The sequence below is a fragment of the Pteropus medius genome, unplaced genomic scaffold, assembly GCF_902729225.1.
Source record: "Pteropus medius unplaced genomic scaffold, Ma_sr-lr_union100, whole genome shotgun sequence".
NCBI lineage: Eukaryota > Metazoa > Chordata > Mammalia > Chiroptera > Pteropodidae > Pteropus > Pteropus medius.
In genome coordinates, this window is record NW_024349803.1 from 1,717,288 (window position 1) to 1,735,806 (window position 18,519).

The following is an 18,519-nucleotide window of genomic DNA, read 5'->3' on the forward strand; positions in this document are numbered from 1 at the left end:
CAAGGGCATCCTCTAGTCTGACCCAGGGGCTCTGTACCAGCCCACCTCATCTCGTGTCCAGGCAATTCCCCTGGGAACTGGATCAGCCAGAGTGAGCAGGTTATGCCTTTCTAACTGGTGAGATGCCACAGGGCTGGCAGGCCAGGAAGACAGCCTCAGTGCGGGCACCAGGAATAGGGCCAATGAGGCTCCAAGTTGCTGGAGATGCCTCATCTCATTTACCCCTTATCTCTCAAAGAGTGAGCCCCTGAGTCTGGTCCCCACCCTAGAAGTATTATACCTACCATGAGCCAGGCACCAGTTTACATATTTAGCTCTTTCAACACGCTTTGTAGGTGATGTGGAAACTGAGGCTCGGAGAAGTTAGTAAATATCCCAAGATTACACAACTGTTAAGAGATGGATCTGGGTTTTGAGCCCAAGTCATCGGACTCCCGAGCTGGCTCTTTCCCTGGTCAGGTGCCAAGACACAGGCTCAATGCCTAATCCTGTAGGGACTACACAGACAGCTCCCCTTTTCCTGCAGAGGATGTCTGGCTTTCTCTCCTTTCTTGTAATCCAGAGGAAGAGCCTGGAGGGACTCAAATGGAATGTGTGGAGCATGAAGCAGAGAGAGGAGGGGGCAGATCCTGGGTCTAGTGGCTTCCCAGTGGCCTTTCATTCACTGATTTTTTCCACAGTGGAGAGGCTGGCTGTGTAATGGGCTGGCAATCGCTTCTACTCATTACAGTAACATGATTCTGACACCTCCAGGGGCCTCTAGGGTCCAGGGACCCAGAACCCTGGGTTTTAAAGGAATCTCTGCATCCCTCAGTTCCAGCGCTCTGAAAAGTCCAAGGGCCTCACGAGGAACTTTAGCAATGGTGAGAATATTTTCCTAGAATTTGAGGGGAAGGATGGGGCTCCATGAAGGTCATAGTCAACTGATTGGGTCAGAGCAGAACAAATAACCGCCACCTCCAAGAAGGATCACTGAGAGAAAATCTGACCCCTGAATTGAGTTCAGTGAACCAGAGACAGAAGGATGCATGTGTAAGGAGGTTGACCTGGTAATGTATATATGGTGGGTACTTGGAGGGTTGTATGTGAGGGGTGACTGAGTGTGTGTGTGTGTGCGTGTGTGTGTAGTAAGGGAATAATACAAAATACACTGTCTGGATTGTAACTCTCAGTCAATTCAAAGCCAATGTTTACTCATGATCAGCAATACATACACACACAAAAATGCAATTAACTTTAGGGAGAGTAAGTTACTAGGGAATTCCTCGACATGTCAGTTACAGGGTTCAGTGCTCACCATAGCAGGCTTTTCCTATTCAAAAGAGGTACAGTCAGATTCCCAGAGGCCAGTCGTGGACCCTTAAACAGGAAGTGGCAGTACACTGACTGATGTACATACATCACGGGACTCTATGGTGCTGGGCACATGCCGCTATGCAGGTGTACTCCTTCTGGTCCCATCTTTCATTAATCAGCCCCAGGCTGCCAATGGATTATATTCTGCCACATTTTTGGCTTTGAATTGTCCTTTGTTTTATGCAATAACATTCTGAGAACTTGGCAGGGTTTTTTTCCTAATATCCTTACTTGGCAAAATAAAAAATTATCAACCCTATGTTCCCCTAATTGTTTAGAAATTTTACTCGTTCATGAAATTCAAACTGAAACCCTAATTAAAACTCTCCTGTTGCCCCACTTAGGAGAGGCATGTGGAAACTGAGTGAGGACATTCCATGCCACCTCCTCTTCCCAATCAGGGGGAACCTACTATCCAGGGAGGGAGGAAGTGGATTTTTTTCCCCTCAAAGGTGTCTCTGTCCTCTCACTAGGTGAAGGGATGCCCAGTCATTCAAATCCATCTTTTCTAACAGGATCTGCTGTCTTTTTCTGCCTCAAGAGAACATCCTAAGGTCTTAATATAAGCTGATCAAAGCAGTACACTCATAAACCAGCAGCATCACATTTTCACAAGAATCCAGGGATCCATAAAGGAATGGGCAGGGAAGAGAGCGGTTCCTTTGCACATACGTCCTGCACCTCCAAGTTTGTTTACTCATGATTAGATTACTAAGCAAGGATAAATTACAATAAGAAATGCATCCTGCCTGGCAGTGGTGACACCAGCCCTGTAAATAATTATAATTTAATCTTATAGCAAAGAGTTCTGAATGACTCCCCTAACGATTTCCTCTGCTTAATTCCTTCCCCACTGAGTGACTTAATAGGAAAAGGAATACTCTTTCAGATTTGTTTCACTCCAGAAGTTTGGACAACATGTAGACCCACACCTGGGGTGCAGAAGCCGTGGGAGACCATTTGGCCCTCGGATAAACAAGTGAGTCAAGGAAGGTTTGAGACTGGAAGAGAGAGAACTGGCAGGGATATTCATCTTGGCATCTGTTTACAGAAGTAAAAACAACCTAACAAGAGATCGGGCGAGGGAAGCGCGCGCGGTCTGACGAGGAATGCCATGTGGCCATGACGATCCTTCAAGTTGTCATGGCTAAGAAGATGAGCTTCTGAGGTTGAACCTGGGGTTGAATCCCAGCTCTTCTCCTTACTAGCTGTGTGACTGCAAGTATGTCACGTAACCTTTCTGGACCTCATTTTCCTCATCTGTAAAAGGAGGAAAATTATGCCATCTACTTCACAGACTTATGATAAAGATGAAATGAAATTATAGCTGTAAGAGCTTAGAACCAGCCTACCACATGTTGATAATAAATGATACCACTATCGCACCTCTTATATTTTGGAGGCATCTGTAATGATATGGAAAATTTTTCATGATCTAACGTTAAGTTAAAAATACATAACTACAGATATATTAAGATCCTAATTTTGTAATATTAAAATATATATAAGTAGCCAGCTAGCTTGATCTAGGCAAAGCAAAAGGCCAAAGGGGAATACGGCAAAATTTTAATGCTCATTATTCATTTCTCTATAACTTTTTATATTTTTCATGTTTTCTCTTAGGAGCATATGTGTTACATTTATAATCACAAAAAATGAGTATTTTACAAAAAGAGGCAGGGAGACAAAGGGTCTTCAGGCTGGGCAGGTCACTGTGGTTCCGTGAAGGGTCATCCAGACTTTCAGCCAACTCCTAGCTCCAAATATCCAATCGTTGCCCACAGAACATCAGCCTCCACACGGCGATTTAATTTTTCAGCTAACCTGCGCGCCTCTCAACACCCCATCCGGGGTAGGAAATGACTGAGCCAAATTAACAGATAAGCTTATGATGCCAAGGTCTTCTGACCACTCCCAGGTTGGTTTGCCTCCCCTTGTAACAGGAGAGTTCTCTGGGCTACACTGGTCCCCAACCTCAGAGTCTGTGTTTGGTAGGAGTCCAATCTCACTTTATCCCTTTCAAATAGTCACACTCGGCTCTTACCCAGGGCTTGTCTGATTTTCTTGCCTTCAAAGGTCCAGGTCTTCCTCAACTGGTGTTTTTATCACAGCACAAAACCTGGGATAAAGTGTTCAATGAATGTGCCCCTGCCTCCTGTTTTTTCCTTTCTCCTTCCTTTCTCCTCCTTCCCTGTCCTCCTTAGCCCCACTGACCACTGTGCTTTCTTAGGCATTGTCCTTCCCTGACACTTTCTGCTTCACTCAGAGTCCTTGTGATACCCACTCTGCCCTCATCTGCAGGCACTGAGCTCTGCCTTCCCCTGGCACTGGGCGGCAACGAAGTCCGCAAAGATACCCATCTTGTCTGAAGCACATCTGGACACATCCTTCTACTTGTTCCTGATATGCAGACACAGGTTCTCCGATGCCCTGATAAGACAGCCACAAGGACAATACAAGAGAGCGTTCGAAACGCCACACCACGACTCTCAAACAGGCTTGTCACTCTAACAGGAAGCTGGATTTCCTGAAGCCATGTACCACTGGTCCAAGTCTGGAAGACTGTAGGCATCTTCATCATCCCTCTCCTCCCAAGCCCGTCAATGTCAAGAGTCTCCATGGCAGGTGGAACACAGCACAGAAAAGCCCACACTTTTTTGTAAAGCCAGAAAGACAGGGAGCAGGTTAGTCCTTCCCTTTAGAAACCAAGACAGCGTGCCTTTCCCGCCTCAGGGGCTGTGAGTGAGAAAGCAATTGCCACATAAGGTTCTATTCCCTTTGTTGGATGCTATGATTTTGTCTTCCAGAAACAGAACAATATTTCAAATAATTTCGCCAAGACCCTGTCCATATCCTGAGACGAGAACATTTTCAGTCTTAATGCTGGTTACTCAACCACAGCCCATCATGAAATTCTTCAGCATATGTACATGCTTCAAATCAGATACCAAAATTACTGTAAAAATTTACCCCAGCTCTAAAAATATGCAGTGATGTCTCATTATGATGAGAGGAAAACTCTCCAACAGTGGGTGTAGAAGTGACAAAGGGGCCTTCGGCTGAAGGTGCAGGAGCCAGGGAGACTGCATCCCAGTAAACCACAGTTGTAGACGGGGGAGGGGGCAGGGTGGGAGATGGTGCTTACCAGAGGGAGGAGCCTTCGGTCCCCGTGACTTCCAGAAAGTCGTAACCATCCTCCAGCTGGAAGTCAATGAAGACCAAAGCAATGGTGTCTCCCAGCTCGGCCAGGATGGTCCATGTGCAATCAGCATTGTTATGATACTCCGAGGGAAAGTGGGGGCTGGAGATGATGCCGCTCTGGCCCCGCAGGGTACCGCCACAGGCATCGTCCGCTGTGGGCAAGAGACAAGAGGCTATTGTGAGTTGGTCCAGTTTGCAGGCCCTGGTACTCACTGTGCCCCTCACTGTGAGAATTAGAGAGGGTCTTGGAACCTGGCACACAGACAGGATGGGCCAAGACCCTAGTCTGGATTGGCCTAATAATAACAATACCAACTCTTCCATAGCCCTTACCACATGGCAGACCCTATTCTGAGAATTTTAAATATTATTATTCTCACTGAACAGATGAAGAAACCAAGGCACAGGGAGGTTAAGTAACCTGCCTGCGGTCACACAGCAAATGAGCTTGGATTTGAATTGTGCCCTTCAGAGCACATTCTTAACTACTACGCCACACTGCTCCACGATGACCAGGAAGGAAGGAGAAGTCAGCTGTCAAATTTATTTCTGCAGTCACAATGGTGGTGAATAGGATGTTTCTTCCCATCAGATCTTAATAAACCTCAGATATGATGGAACAAAACAAAAACTACTACTCCTTGGGGCAAAACTGAAAGGGCATTCCAGTTGGAATGCCCTGGTCACAGCTGGGCTGGATCTCTGCAATCTTTCCTCATGCCCCTTGTCCACAGGCCAGCTCTGTTTTAGTGCTGCACATGTTCAGACATCCCTCACACCATTCACTGTGCCTAGGATGTCCTTTGCCCAGTGCAAGTCGAGAGTTGCACTAATGCTAACTCTTGGCAAAGCCTTACTCCTCCAAGCTTTCGTCACTATTCTCCTCTGTGTTCCCACAGCAACATGTCTGACTTCAGGTACAGCACTCCGCACTGTTTGAATGACCTGTTCACGTATCTGTCTTCCAATCTATGTTCTGAGCTCCACTGGGAATCCCTAAGGGCAGGGACCATGTTTGACTCATCTCTGCAGCATAACCTGGTGTAGTTTCGTTGCTCCCAGCTGAGACTTGAGATTCAAACAAAAATGACCCGAGGGACATGCTCCAACGTATAATAGTTAAGAGCATTGGCTTTTGAATTATTTCAGACCTTAGTTTGAATCTTTCCCCTGCTGCTTACTAGCTGGGTCATCTGCCCTCCTGGAGCCGGTACGCAAGTAAGTGATTATAATACACTTAGCATGTGCTATATTAGAGACATGGATTAAATCATCAAGAAAGGAAAAATGCATATCAGGGTTCAAATGTGCATCAGAGGCAACAGACCAACAATAATAAAATCTAATATTTACTGAGCACTTATATCAGGCACTATTTACATATTTCATTTAATTCTTATTATGAAGTATCATTCTCATTTTACAGGTAAGGAAAGCAAGGCACAAAGAGATTCAGTTATTTGCCAAAGGTGACATAGCTCATGGTAATAAAAGGAGCTGGAATTCTAAGCCTCAGAGTCTGCTCCCAGGGCCCATGGTCTTAATCAATACACTCTTCTGTCTCCCAGGAATACGATTCACACTTTGAGGACATAGGTAAAGAAACAATTACTTTCCTTGGGTAAGTCAATTTGGGAAAGTTTAACGGAAGAGATGCCATTAAAGTTAGGTTTTAAATGCTGAATAATAGTTCACTAGATAGAGAAGAAAGAGAAAGGCATTTAAGAGAAGAGGGAATCAAATGTCATAAGCACAGGAGCACAAAAGCACAATGCATGTCTAAGATAACATGTCTAAGAAACATGCATTTGAATAGAGAGGAATGATGGGCCATGGTACTAGAAATGTAGGAGGAGGCACATGACAGAGAACACTGGCCAAGGGATTTTGAAGCAAAGGAATACATTGGAAAGAAAATGGATTTTAAGGTCAGAAGATCTAGATTTGAATTCAGGCTCTGCAATTTCCCAGCCATGTGACCTTGGGCATTTTATTTCTCCAAGACTCATTTTGCTTCTCTGCACAATGGTTTGTTGTGATAACTCAGTCGGATAATTAATGTGACAATACCTAGCATTTGCCAGTGACTGGCATATGATAGATGCCCAGCAAATGCTAAGTTCTCCTTTTCCTTCCATTTCATCTTAAGGATCAAAGGTAGTGAAGAAATATGATTAAATTTGCATTTTAAAAAGGTCACTGTGGCTGAGGTACAGAGGAGGTCTGAGTGGGGGGAGCAAGCAAGATGCTTTGGGTAGGCTATAGTTACCTAAGTCCAGGTGAGGCCAGATGAGATCTGCACTAAGGCCATGGGGATGGTGGGAGAGGACTTATTTGAGAGATACTTAAGAAGTAGAAATCTACAGGACTTAGCAACTGAAAGGGATGAAATACGTGTTTCTGTCATGAGCTTGGATGAATGGATGAAAGGTGCCATTTCTTGTGGCAGGGAACTCAGGAGGGGAGCACCTTATGGTGTGGAAGGCCAACAGGAGTGCAGTTTTGGACACAAAGGCTAGGTGTGTGGGGACGACATATTGGTGGAAAGATTAAGATGACAGTTGGATATATAGGAGTAGTGTGGGATGGAGATAAAAGTGAGTTTATTCAGTAACCTTGAATCATTCTTACTAATGTAATTCGACGGAGTTAAGGTCTAAGCAGAATGAGTCCATTTCTTAATGCCAAATCTTAGGTACATAGGAGCGCAAACATGAAGGGGCCTCGGTAGGTGCTCATGAATGCTTCCCTCCCACACCCATTAACTGAGCACCTAATATGTGCCAAACACTGGGCTAAGGCCAGTACTACATTAAGAAAAAACTTGATTTCATCCATGACCCTCAGGGTTTCTCAGAGTGAGGGCACAAGGCAAACATACAGTGGTTCCACAAATTGTTATAACTGAGGTGTCAAGGCACATGGGACTCAAGGAAGGCTTCACAGAGGAGGAAACATTTATGTTGAGACATTCATTTATTCACTTATTCATTCAACAAATGTTTACTGCGTGTCTACTGTGTATCAGGCACTGTTCTAGGTGCTCGGGATTCATCTGTGAATAAAACAAACAAAAATTCATACCCTTGAAACATGTATTTGCCCCAGTCGAGATGACAGAGTAAGTAAATGCTGTACTTGCCTCCTCTCACAACCACATCAAAATTATAACTAAACTGGAGAACAACCATCACTGAGAATCACCTGAAGTCTAACTGAACAGAAATCCTATAACTAAGGATATACAGAAGTCACCTTGAGACTGGTGGGAGGGTCAGAGACGCTGAACAAGCTGGTCCAACATCCACATCTGTCAGTTAAGAATCAGGAGAGATATCCTGCTACAGAGGTCTCCCCTGAGGAGAGAGGTGTTCCAGCCCTACACCAGCTGACCAGCCCAGGGTTTCAGTGCTGGACAGAGAAGTTCTTATAACTTCTGGCAGTGAAAACCAGTGGAGATTGTGGCTGAGACAGAGGCCGGCTGGAGTCCAAGGTGCTTCGCTTAAAGGGCTCTGCACATGAACTTAACTCACTAACAGACTTACTTGCTCTGAGATCCAGTGATGGGGCAGCAGCTCAAAAAGTGCCGGGAACATACAGGGAGGCCTGAACTGTCTGGCTTCAGGGTGAGGGTTGGAGGGGCAGCTTTCTCCCAAACAATACCGGCAGAAGCCATTGTTCCTTTGTTGAACCCTCCACACTCTCAGCGTGCGGATGCAGGTGGGCACCATATCTGAGTCTCTATCAACCTGGCTAACACTATTTGCCCCACCCTGGTCATTCCCTGAGACTCAGCCCCACCCAATTGTGGGCCCACTCGAGTGTTTCCAGTGGTTTTCCATACAAATGACCTGTCTTGGCCGGACTTCCTTAACATCTCTCAAAAGTTCACAAACACAAAAAAAGCAGCATCTGGCTTCAGTGTGCCTCCGACCTCCTGCTAAGCCACCCTAAGTCCGGCACTAACGGCAGCCAACCTCGGTTGTAGCTTAGCCTCTCCCAGGCACTTCCAATTTAATACAGGTGGCAATCATCTGCAGATCACTTTGTAGCTTATACCAAGTGGCCGTGGGCAGAGCACAGGCAGCAACTAACCTTGGCCTGCACCAGAGCACCCCTCCTCCAAGAGGCCCCCGAACCAACACACCTAGTGGCCAGCTTCAGGCCACACCAGAGTACCACCCAACCACTTCCACAAACAACACAGCCAAAGGGCAGACTCCGCAGGCATCAGAGCCCCATTAAAGTGAATCCTGCTCTATAAAGTCAGCCCTTATAAGGCACAATGGCTCCTCCACTATGGTTACTGCTAGTCCTCATAATGAATCAGGTTGAGAGTCAATCCCTCTTACCGACCTAGCAACAGCAATCAAGGCTCAACTACAACAGGAGGGCACACACAATCTACACAAGGGACACACCTGGAGTATCTGGCTCAGGTGACCCAGGGAGACTGTGCCACTGGGCCCCACAGGACACCTACTACATAAGGCCACTCTACCAAGACTGGGAGACATAGCAGCTCTACCTAATACATAGAAACAAACATAGGGAGGCAGCCAAAATGAGGAGACAAAGAAAATGTCCCAAGTGAAAGATCAGAACAAAGCTCCAGAAAAAGAACTAAATAAACAAAATGGAGACATGCAATCTATCAGATGCAGAGTTCAAAACACTGGTTATAAGAATGCTCAATTATCTCGGTGAGAATTTGAACAAAGAGATAGAAAACATAAACATGGAGACTGAAAGCATAAAAAAGACCCAATCAGAAATGAAGAATACAATAATTGGAATGAAGAATACATTAGATGAAATCAACAGTAGATCAAATAGAGCAGAAGATCGAATCAGCGATTTGGAAGATAACATAGCAGAAAACACCAAATCAGAACAGCAAAAAGAAAAAAGAATAAAAAAAAATAAGGTTATTTTAAGGGGCCTCTAGGACAACATCAAGCGTACCAACATTTGCATCATCGAGGTACCAGAGGAGAAGTGAGCAAGGAATTGAAAACCTGTTAGAAGAAATAATGACAGAAAACTTCCCTAATCTGGTGAAGGAAATAGACATATAATCCTAGAAAGCACAGAGAGTCCCAAACGAGATGAATCCAAAGAGGCCCATGCTAAAACATCATAATTAAAACACCAAAGGTTAAAGACAAAGAGAGAATCTTAAAAGCAACAAGAGAAAAGCAGTTAGTTACCTATAAGGGAGCTCCCGTAAGACTGTCAGCTGACTTGCAGGCCAGAAGGTATTGGCACGGAAATATTCAAAGTGATGAAAAACAAGGACCTATGACCAAGATTACCCTACCCAGCAAAGCTATTATTTAGAATCAAAGTTCAGATAAAAAGCTTCTCAAATGTGAAAAAGCTAAAAGATCATCACCACCAAACCAATATTATAAGAAATGTTAAAAGGACTTCTTTAAGAAGAAGAATAAATAAAAAATATGAATAATAAAATGGCAATAACTACCAATCACCAATTACTTTATATGTAAATGAATTAAATGCTCCAATCAAAAGACTCGAGATAGGTGAATGGATAAGAAAACAAGGCCCTTAAACATGCTGCCTTCAAGAGGATGACATGACAGATACACACAGACTGAATGCAAAGAGATGAAAAAAGATATTTCCTGAAAAGAAAAAATTTTAAAAGCTAGAGTAGCAACACTTATGCCAGACAAAATAGACTTTAAAACAAAGGCTATATCCAGAGACAGAGAAGGATGCACTAATTCCACTTCTGGGTATTACCCAAAAAACATAAAACACAAATTTAAAAAGATGTATGTATCCATATGTTCACTGCAGCATTATTTATAATAGCCAAGATATGGAAGCAACCTAAGTGTCCACCAATAGATGGATTGATAAAGAAGTACATATATACAATGGAAAATTACTCATCCATAAAAAAGAATAAAAGCTTTCCATCTGCAACAATGTGGATGGACCTAGAGGGTATTATGCTGAGTGAATTAAATCAAACAAAGATAAATATCATATGATTTCACTTATACGTGGATTCTAAACAAAATAAAATAAATGAACAAACAGAACAAACTCATAGATAAAGAAAACATTTTGATGGTTGCCAGATGGGAGGGGAGTTGAGGGGATGAGTAAAGTAAGGGAAGGGATTAAGAGGTAGAAATTGGTAGTTATGCAAAATATTAATGGGGATGTAGAGTATAGCATGGAGAATACAGTTAATAATATTGTGATAACTATGTATGGTGCCAGATGGGTACTAGATTTATTGGGGTGATCATTTCGTAAGGTATATAAATGTCTAATCACCATGGTGTACACCTGAAACTAATATTGTATGTCAACTATAATTAAAAAATAAATTATTTAAAAAAAATCCCTACCCTCATGGAGCTTACATTCCAGTGACAGGGAAACAGACAATATCCAAGATAAATAAGTAAACCCTATGGTGAATGCAGTGGTGATAAATGCGGAAGCTGGGGAGCTGGGAGTGGGGGTATGGACATTTCAGAAAAAGCCTGAGAAGTTGACATTGGAGCAAAGACCTGAAAGGGAGAGGGGGGAAGTCACGTGGTTATCTGGGGGGAAGTGCATTCTAGATGGAACGGCAAATGCAAAGACGACAGTGTCCAGAGGCCTGGCACCATCAAAGAGCATCAAGGGACCCAAGGGGCTGGAGCAGTGGAAGCAAGGAGTGCAGGGAACAAAGCCACACGGAGGGGCTTAGAGGCCACTGTAAGGGTTTGGGCTTTTACTTGAGAGAAATGAGAAGCCAGTGAGGGTTCTGAGGAGAGGATGACATGATCTGATTTGTGTGTTAACAGGATCCCTCAAGCTGCCGTGTAGACATCAGACCAGAGATGGCTACGGCAGAAGTTGTGGGGGTACAGGGGCAGGGGGTAAGCTGTAGAGGCTACTGAGATGATCCAGGTGAGAGATGATGGTGGCCTGGACCAGGTGGTACCAGTGAGCCATAGTCAGTCTGGCTATGTTTTAAACACCAAGCTGGCAGGATACACTTCAACTGAGAGCTGACTACCTGGCAGACCTCAGGGAAGACGGTGTCCTGGGCAGAGGAAAGAGCAAGAGCAAGGCAGCTGAAGTGGGTGAGTGTGCCGTGTTTAGGGATTTCCTAGTCAAAGTTATCTGAACTAAAAGGCAAAGCAGAGATGGCAGACCTGAGCTGGGCAGGAAGTTAAGGGCTGCACTGTGAAGGGCCCTGGAAGCCAAGTGAAAGAGCTGTGGTTCTACTCTCCTGCTCCTCCTCCTCCTCCGTTCCTCCTTAGCTGCCCACTAATTTAGGTGTCCAGGCCCCAGGAAGGAGGGAGGGAAGAGAGGTAGACAGATTTGCCTTGCCTGGCTTTAAACCCAGTTTGCCAGTGCTATTTATCTGTTGTATCAAGTTACACAGTATTTTCACCCTGGGTACCTCTCTGCAGGAGGCTATGAGGTCTAACACCTGAGGAAAAGTCTCAGGATCTCCTTCTGATGTAATAATTCCACCGTGACCAGTACCAGAGAGATAAGCTACAGGAGCCAGTCAGCGAGTGGGAGAATTGTCAATGTCATTTCCAGGAAGCACTGAACCTGCCGATGCCCAACAGTCCTGCACTGGCTCTGTCTATACCAGGTGGAACTATCTACACCCCTATCCACAATGGCTTAATCTTCACTGAACTGGAATACAGCGGCAGGGAATGCTGGAGGAGAAGCAGGTCTTGGGGGAAAAATGATGACCCCACAGCCTCCTGCCTAGCTCAGGTCTTAGAAACCCAACTAGATTTATGTTGTGTTCAACCTCAGCCTGACCCAGACCCTCCTCATCTCATCCTTCCACAAACCCAGCCTTCCTCTGGAGCTTCCCATCTTGGAAAGTGTCAGCACTATTCAGCCAGTGCCTGATGCCAGAGGCTGGGGGATATCCTCAACTCCTCCCACAGCACCACACCCAACCTGTCACCAAATCCCAACCATCCTTCTAAGTGGCTCTTGATTCAGTCTCCCATCTTGACTACTGCTCTACGCTAAGCCAATGGTGCTCCATTCAAGTCTCCCTCCTGTTCCACCTGCCCACCCTTCACACAGAGGCCTAAGTGATTCTGGAAGGCACTTCTCTCTGCACAAAGCTCAGTAACTCCCAGTAACTCAGTCAGGATAAAGCAGACTATGCCATGGCTGATGAGGACCTTACAAGGCCTCACCTTATACTAGTCTCTTCCCCACCACTACTCCAAGTACACTGGCCTCTTCCCAGCTCTTCTGATGTGCCAAGCATCTCCCTGCTCCAGGACCTTTAAAAGTTCTATTTTCTGTTTCTGGATACTTCTTTCCTATCTCATTGGAAATCTCATTGGCTGGCCCCTTCTCAGCCTTTAGGTCCCAGTCTAAGTATCACTTCTGCAACGATTTTTCTGGAAACACAATACTCCTTATCCTCATTATATGTTTTCAGAGCAACATGTACTTTCCCATAATTAACTAATCATTTATGTCATTTACTTAATATCTAGGCAGTAAACTCCACGGGAGCAGGGGCCAGTCGGTTTTGTTTCCAGCATCTACACTACCGGTGTAGAACAGGCAGTCGATAAATATCTTTTGAACAAATAAAGAAGGAAAATGAAGTTTGGGAAACTGAAGCTCAGAGAAGTTAAGTAACTCTCCTAAAGTCACACAGTTGGTGGCCAAGTCAGGATTTCAGTTGAGTCTCTCTGGTACCCGGACTGTGATCTCCTCTATGACATCACACCTCCCTGCTTGATAGTAGTTTGCTAAGCATCCTGAGATCTTCAAACTTCCTAATTTTAGTCAATGACTCCTAGACTGTGCTAGAGCTAGGGACTCAGGAGCTTGGGATCCTGTGGCCTGAGCCACCAGTCTACCCTGAAGATGGCACCTTTGTCATTCGAGTTATCCCTGTCTCTGTGTTTTCTGCCACCCTTGTGCCTGCACTGTCCTGTTTTGATTGAAGATGCTGTAAAAGTTGCTTGGAGACTTTCTCACACTTAAATAAGGCGTCGTATTTCATGGTTACAAATTCAGAGTTATAAAATATAACCTTCAGCTGACACCGCAGTCCTAAAATATTAATTTACACTTTCTCCTTCTCTGGCAATGGGCATTCTGCACTGCCATTAAGTCATGTATAGTCTAAGGTACAGATGTGTTAAGATGATAGTTGCCTTTCCAAGTTTATGACTTTATTTATGATCGACTTTAAGTTTCACTGAAATTTCTTCAATTAACTATAACTTTAGAGAACTATCCTTCAGCCCCCTTTGATGTCTGTGAACTCTTCCCAATGACTCACAAATTTAAGGGAGAGATGGAGGAACCTGCACGTATTCCCCCCACCTCCAACTCTAGTGCACATGCTCGGATACCTGGAAACTCTGGGGTCCTCAGCACTGGTCCTCTGTCTATATCCTCCCTCCTCAGGACTACTCAGCCCTTGAGGAAATAAAAATCCCATCGGGCCCTGGGAAGGAACCGCTATCTTACAACTCAGGTCCAAGACCAACAGAGCCAGGGCATGAGTGCCTTCCAGTGCCCCAAAGCTACAGTGCTCTCCTTTTTCTTATGCTGTGTCTCTGCTGGGGCCCCAATGACCTGCTCAACCTCATCAGTCCCCTCTTCTGGGGGCTTGGGATTCTGTTCCATCATCCTTGGCTTTATCAAGGACTCTCCTTCTCGAAATTAAGAAATTACTAATTGCCTAAGAGAAGCACTGTTTCTGCCACCCCTAGACTCCTTCCATAGATACACTAGTTCCCCCTTATTCATGGGGGATATGTTCCCCAGTGGATGCCTGAAACCGCAGATAGTACCAAACCTTACATATACTGTTTATTCCTATACATAGATACCTATGTTAAAGTTTAGTTTACAAATTAGGCACAGTAATAGATTAACAGCAATAACTAATAATAAAATGGAACAATTATCACAATATACTGTAATAAAAGTTATGTGAATGTGGTCTCTCTAGAAATATCTTATTGTACTGGACTCACCCCTCTGCTTGTGATGATATGAGTTGATACAGTGCCTATGTGATGAGATGAAGTGAGGTACTAAGAACAGGTGCAATCTAAAACTTATGAATTATTTCTGGAATTTTCCACTTACTATTTCCAGACTGCAGTTGACAACAGGTAACTGAAACCAGGGAAAGTGAAATCGCAGATAAGGGTGCACTACTGTGCTGTCACCTAAGGTAGCCTTCTGGGGGATGCATGCAGACAAGGCATGGTATTAGGTTATATAACAATTCTTTGTTGAGGTTTCCTTATAGGCCAGGCATTTTGCTAAATGCTTCACCTGCATTTTCTGATTTAATCCTCCAACTGCTCGAAGAAACAGATAATATCAACCACATTGTACAGATAAAGAAACTTGCCCATGGTCACACAGCTACTAAATGTTGGAGGCAGGATTTGAATCCAGAACACCCTGACTCCTGACCCACAGAGTTACCCACTTACTTCTCTGCCTCAGGCCTTCGTAACTGTACTGCCATTGCTAACACAGGCTAGAGCAGGCTCCTGGAAGGACCAGGCCCTGGAGTGGGGTTCCCCTGGTGTGAGATGCCTCCTCCTGTTCCTCCCTCCTCTGCCTAAGTGGCCTGAGGCTTTGTGCTGCCTCTGAAGTCTGGGCCTAGCTATCCATGCTCAGGTGAAGAGAGGTGAGTATTGGGTTAGAATTCTTCCTAAGAATGAAAGTAGCCCCTGGCAGACCCTGGCCCCACTCTGAAGCAGCATCCGCTCAGCAGGATGACCTCAGGCCCTTCCCATGAGGCTTCTCTCCTAAAGGGCTCATGGAGCAAGGTAAAGAGGTCAAGGGAGGAAGCACAGGAGAGCAGGCAGTGCCTGGCCTGGTGTACTTTTGCAGGGCATACACCAATGAGAGGACCAAGCTTTCAGGCTTGGAGCTCCAGAAGTAATGCTATCATCACAAGTCTCCTGCCACAGATCACAGGCCATCGTTCTTGCCTGTGGTAGATAGTGATGGTCAAGATTATGGCTGGTAGGCACACAGACTTGGGTGGTACCCTGGCTCTACCACCCTCCAGCTATGTGATCCCAGGCAAAAAACCTCACCTCTCTGGGCTTCAGTTCCCTCACTTGTATAGGAGATAACAATATCTTAACCTCCTAGGGTTTTTGTGAGGACTAAATTAGATAATGCGAGGTCTGGCACACACTTAGTGCTTGATAAATGCCAGCCAGTAGTGGCCGTGGCAGTCAGAATCACAACGATAGCTAGCTTTCATTGGGTCATTACTATGAAGAAGGCACTCTCCTGTGTGCTTAGCATTTATCAACTTATGCCTTACCTGTTAAGTACTCTTATTATTCTCATACAGATGAGAAAACTGGGGCACAGAGAGGTTGAGTAACAAGCCCGTCAATCAGCTAGTGGGTGTGAGTGGCAAGGCCAGGATTTGAATCCAGGTGACTGGAACCCAGAGCCATGTTCTGAACAGTGCTGCTATAACGGTGATGGCAAAGGTAAGAGGAGAAAGACTAATGATTCCAGCGGCAGTAGGAACCCCATAGTTAGGAGTTTCTGGGAGTGGCGGTCCATGCCATCTCCTCAAAGAGTTCTCTCTCGACAGTGCCATCTAAAGTAGCCTTCCTGGTCACTTTATTTCCCTCATAGCTCGTATGATGATCTGAAATATGTTTATTTGGTTTTTATCTATCTTTGGCCTCCCAGCTGCTAGAAAATATACTCCATGGGATAATGGAATTTGGTCTAACTTGTTCGCCACCGCAATTCCCTGTAACTTGAACAATATCAGGCACCTAATAGGCAGTTAATATAAGACTGAATCAATGACTGGCACATAGTAGGCACTCGATAAAGCTGTTGAATCTTGAGTGAACAAATGAGTAAGCAATCAACCCTGGAAGGCCACGACTCGTGCCCCCACTTTAAAACTCAGAAAGGCTTAGTAGCACAATGGCAACCCACAGCTACAGGCTGAACTTAGGCCTATCTGACTCCATGCTCTCCCACGCCTGACACACTGCTTCTGTTCACATTCTGCAGGTTCCTCCACCTGGGGCCAAGAAATTTGGATGCAGCTTGGCACTTGTAGCCCAAGCTTCTGTAGAGAGCAAATGGCCCTTTCCCGAGGTCTGGTGGCAGCCTGCAGTGTTTGGCTTGAACCTCAGAGGCCAAGCGTTTCTTGCTCAGGCGGCTTTCTTTCACATCCAAACCCTGTTCCTTCCCCACGTGGTCTTCTTTGATCCAGGGACAACGTCCCTCTCAAGTCAGGGGCTGGTTGCTGAAATCCACATGGTCTTCTTTCTTGTAGATCAAAGAGGTTCCACAAAGCTCAGTGCCTCCCAGGGACCTCTGCTTTTGAAAAAGCGCGAAGAGTGACATACAGTAGAGAGAAGTTACAGGCCTTCTCTTTCCTTCTGCCAGCTGAAACAAGTTTTCATGGGCCAGGAGCCTTGAGACAGGCCTCCTTGGAGGTCAGCCTCACACCTGCTCTGCCCCTGATCCTAGATGGTCTCTATTCTCCCTTAGTCTGGGCTATTTCCCCAGATAGAGCCCGCCTTTCAGCCAAGAACATGGCATTTCCTATACAAAGCAGAGGCACACAGTCCTCCAACCTATTCCTGGAAGCCCTGGATTCAAAGACCCTGTGTCACTCAGGGCTGCTGGGCTAATCCAGTCTAGTAATTTCCCTTTGGGGCTTATATGCCTACATGATCCTGCTGGTGAATTAGACCTATCCAGCCATCCATTCATTCAGCAAATATTTATGGACCACTGCCCAGTGGATGAGGTTTATCTACTCACAGATGCCAGTACTTGAGAGTTCTACATCAGAGGAAGAAAGGCCAAAAGGCTTTAATCCTTCCTGAGCATGAACCCGTTAACTCTGGCATGACTGCTGCTCCTAGCATGGCGTGGCACACAGCAAACACCCTCTGCTCCTATTTAGCTTGGCCTCCTCCTAAGGAAGGGCAGTTTGCAAATTCACTTTCAAGAAATCACTCACATTATTGAGGGTGCTTCTCAGACTACTCTTGCAGCTTGTGGCAAATGAGAATAGAGAAATAGACCTCAAGTAAAGGAGTGAGGGGAGGCTCTAGGGGCTCAGAGAGTGGGACCAGCTATATCTGAGCCCACTCAGACACCAGAGAGTCTCCAGGGCTGAAAGCCCTCCTGAAAACGAGATTCGACATCCTCGGCTGCCTTCCCTGGTGTGTTTGGAAGGGAGCATTCCTTGGTATGGCTAAATTGGAAGCTACTTAGAGAGGACTTAGAAAGCTCAGCCTGGGGCTCCCAGAAGGACCTCATGCTCCATGCTAAGGAATCTGAACTTGACCTTGTTAGTGATGAAGAGCCACTGGTAGGATTCTAAGCAACAGATGATTCTGTCAGATCTGTGTCTTAGAAAGTTCGCTCCCGCAGTGGGGTGTGGGTTAGGATGCATGTAGTGGGAGACTGGAGAATGGCTGCTCAATGAGAAACACTCTGCAGTGAGACAGGTGAGAGACGAGAGGGCCTGAGCCCTCTGACTAGGAGCAGAGGGAGATTCGCCTGGACATGGTGATTGATGATGCAGGGAGCAAAGAGGATGAGGGATGTCTGGCTGGTGACACTCTTCACACTCTTCACCCTCTACACCAAGCTGGGGAGCAAAAAAAGCAGGTTTGGGAAAATAGAAAGAGTTAGGTTTTGGATGTGCCCCATTTGAGGCATACTCCATGGAGTCATTCAGTAGAATTTGATCTCTATATGAGCCTAAAGCTTAGGATGGGGGCAGGGTTGGAGACAGAGATCAAAGAGCTGTCCCCAAGCAACAACTGATAGCCATGTACTGGATGAGAAACTCCAAGAGATCCAAGAAGTTCCCAGAGAAGAGGCCACACTGGGCTCTCCAGCATTTAAGAAGAATCATTATCATCTGAGAGTCAGGAGAGACCTGGG

The 18,519-nt window shown here is 45.4% G+C and overlaps 1 protein-coding gene across 7 annotated transcripts in view; it reads right to left on the reverse strand.

Annotated features, from left to right (window-relative positions):
* Nucleotides 1-18,519, reverse strand: part of CSMD2 (CUB and Sushi multiple domains 2) — a 545,384-nt gene that overhangs the window by 341,510 nt on the left and 185,355 nt on the right. For all 7 annotated transcript variants that reach the window (XM_039837029.1, XM_039837028.1, XM_039837026.1 and 4 more), the window contains exon 5: nt 4,502-4,709. In XM_039837029.1, coding sequence (XP_039692963.1) covers nt 4,502-4,709 — 208 coding nt within the window. The remainder of the gene's footprint in view (nt 1-4,501; nt 4,710-18,519) is intronic.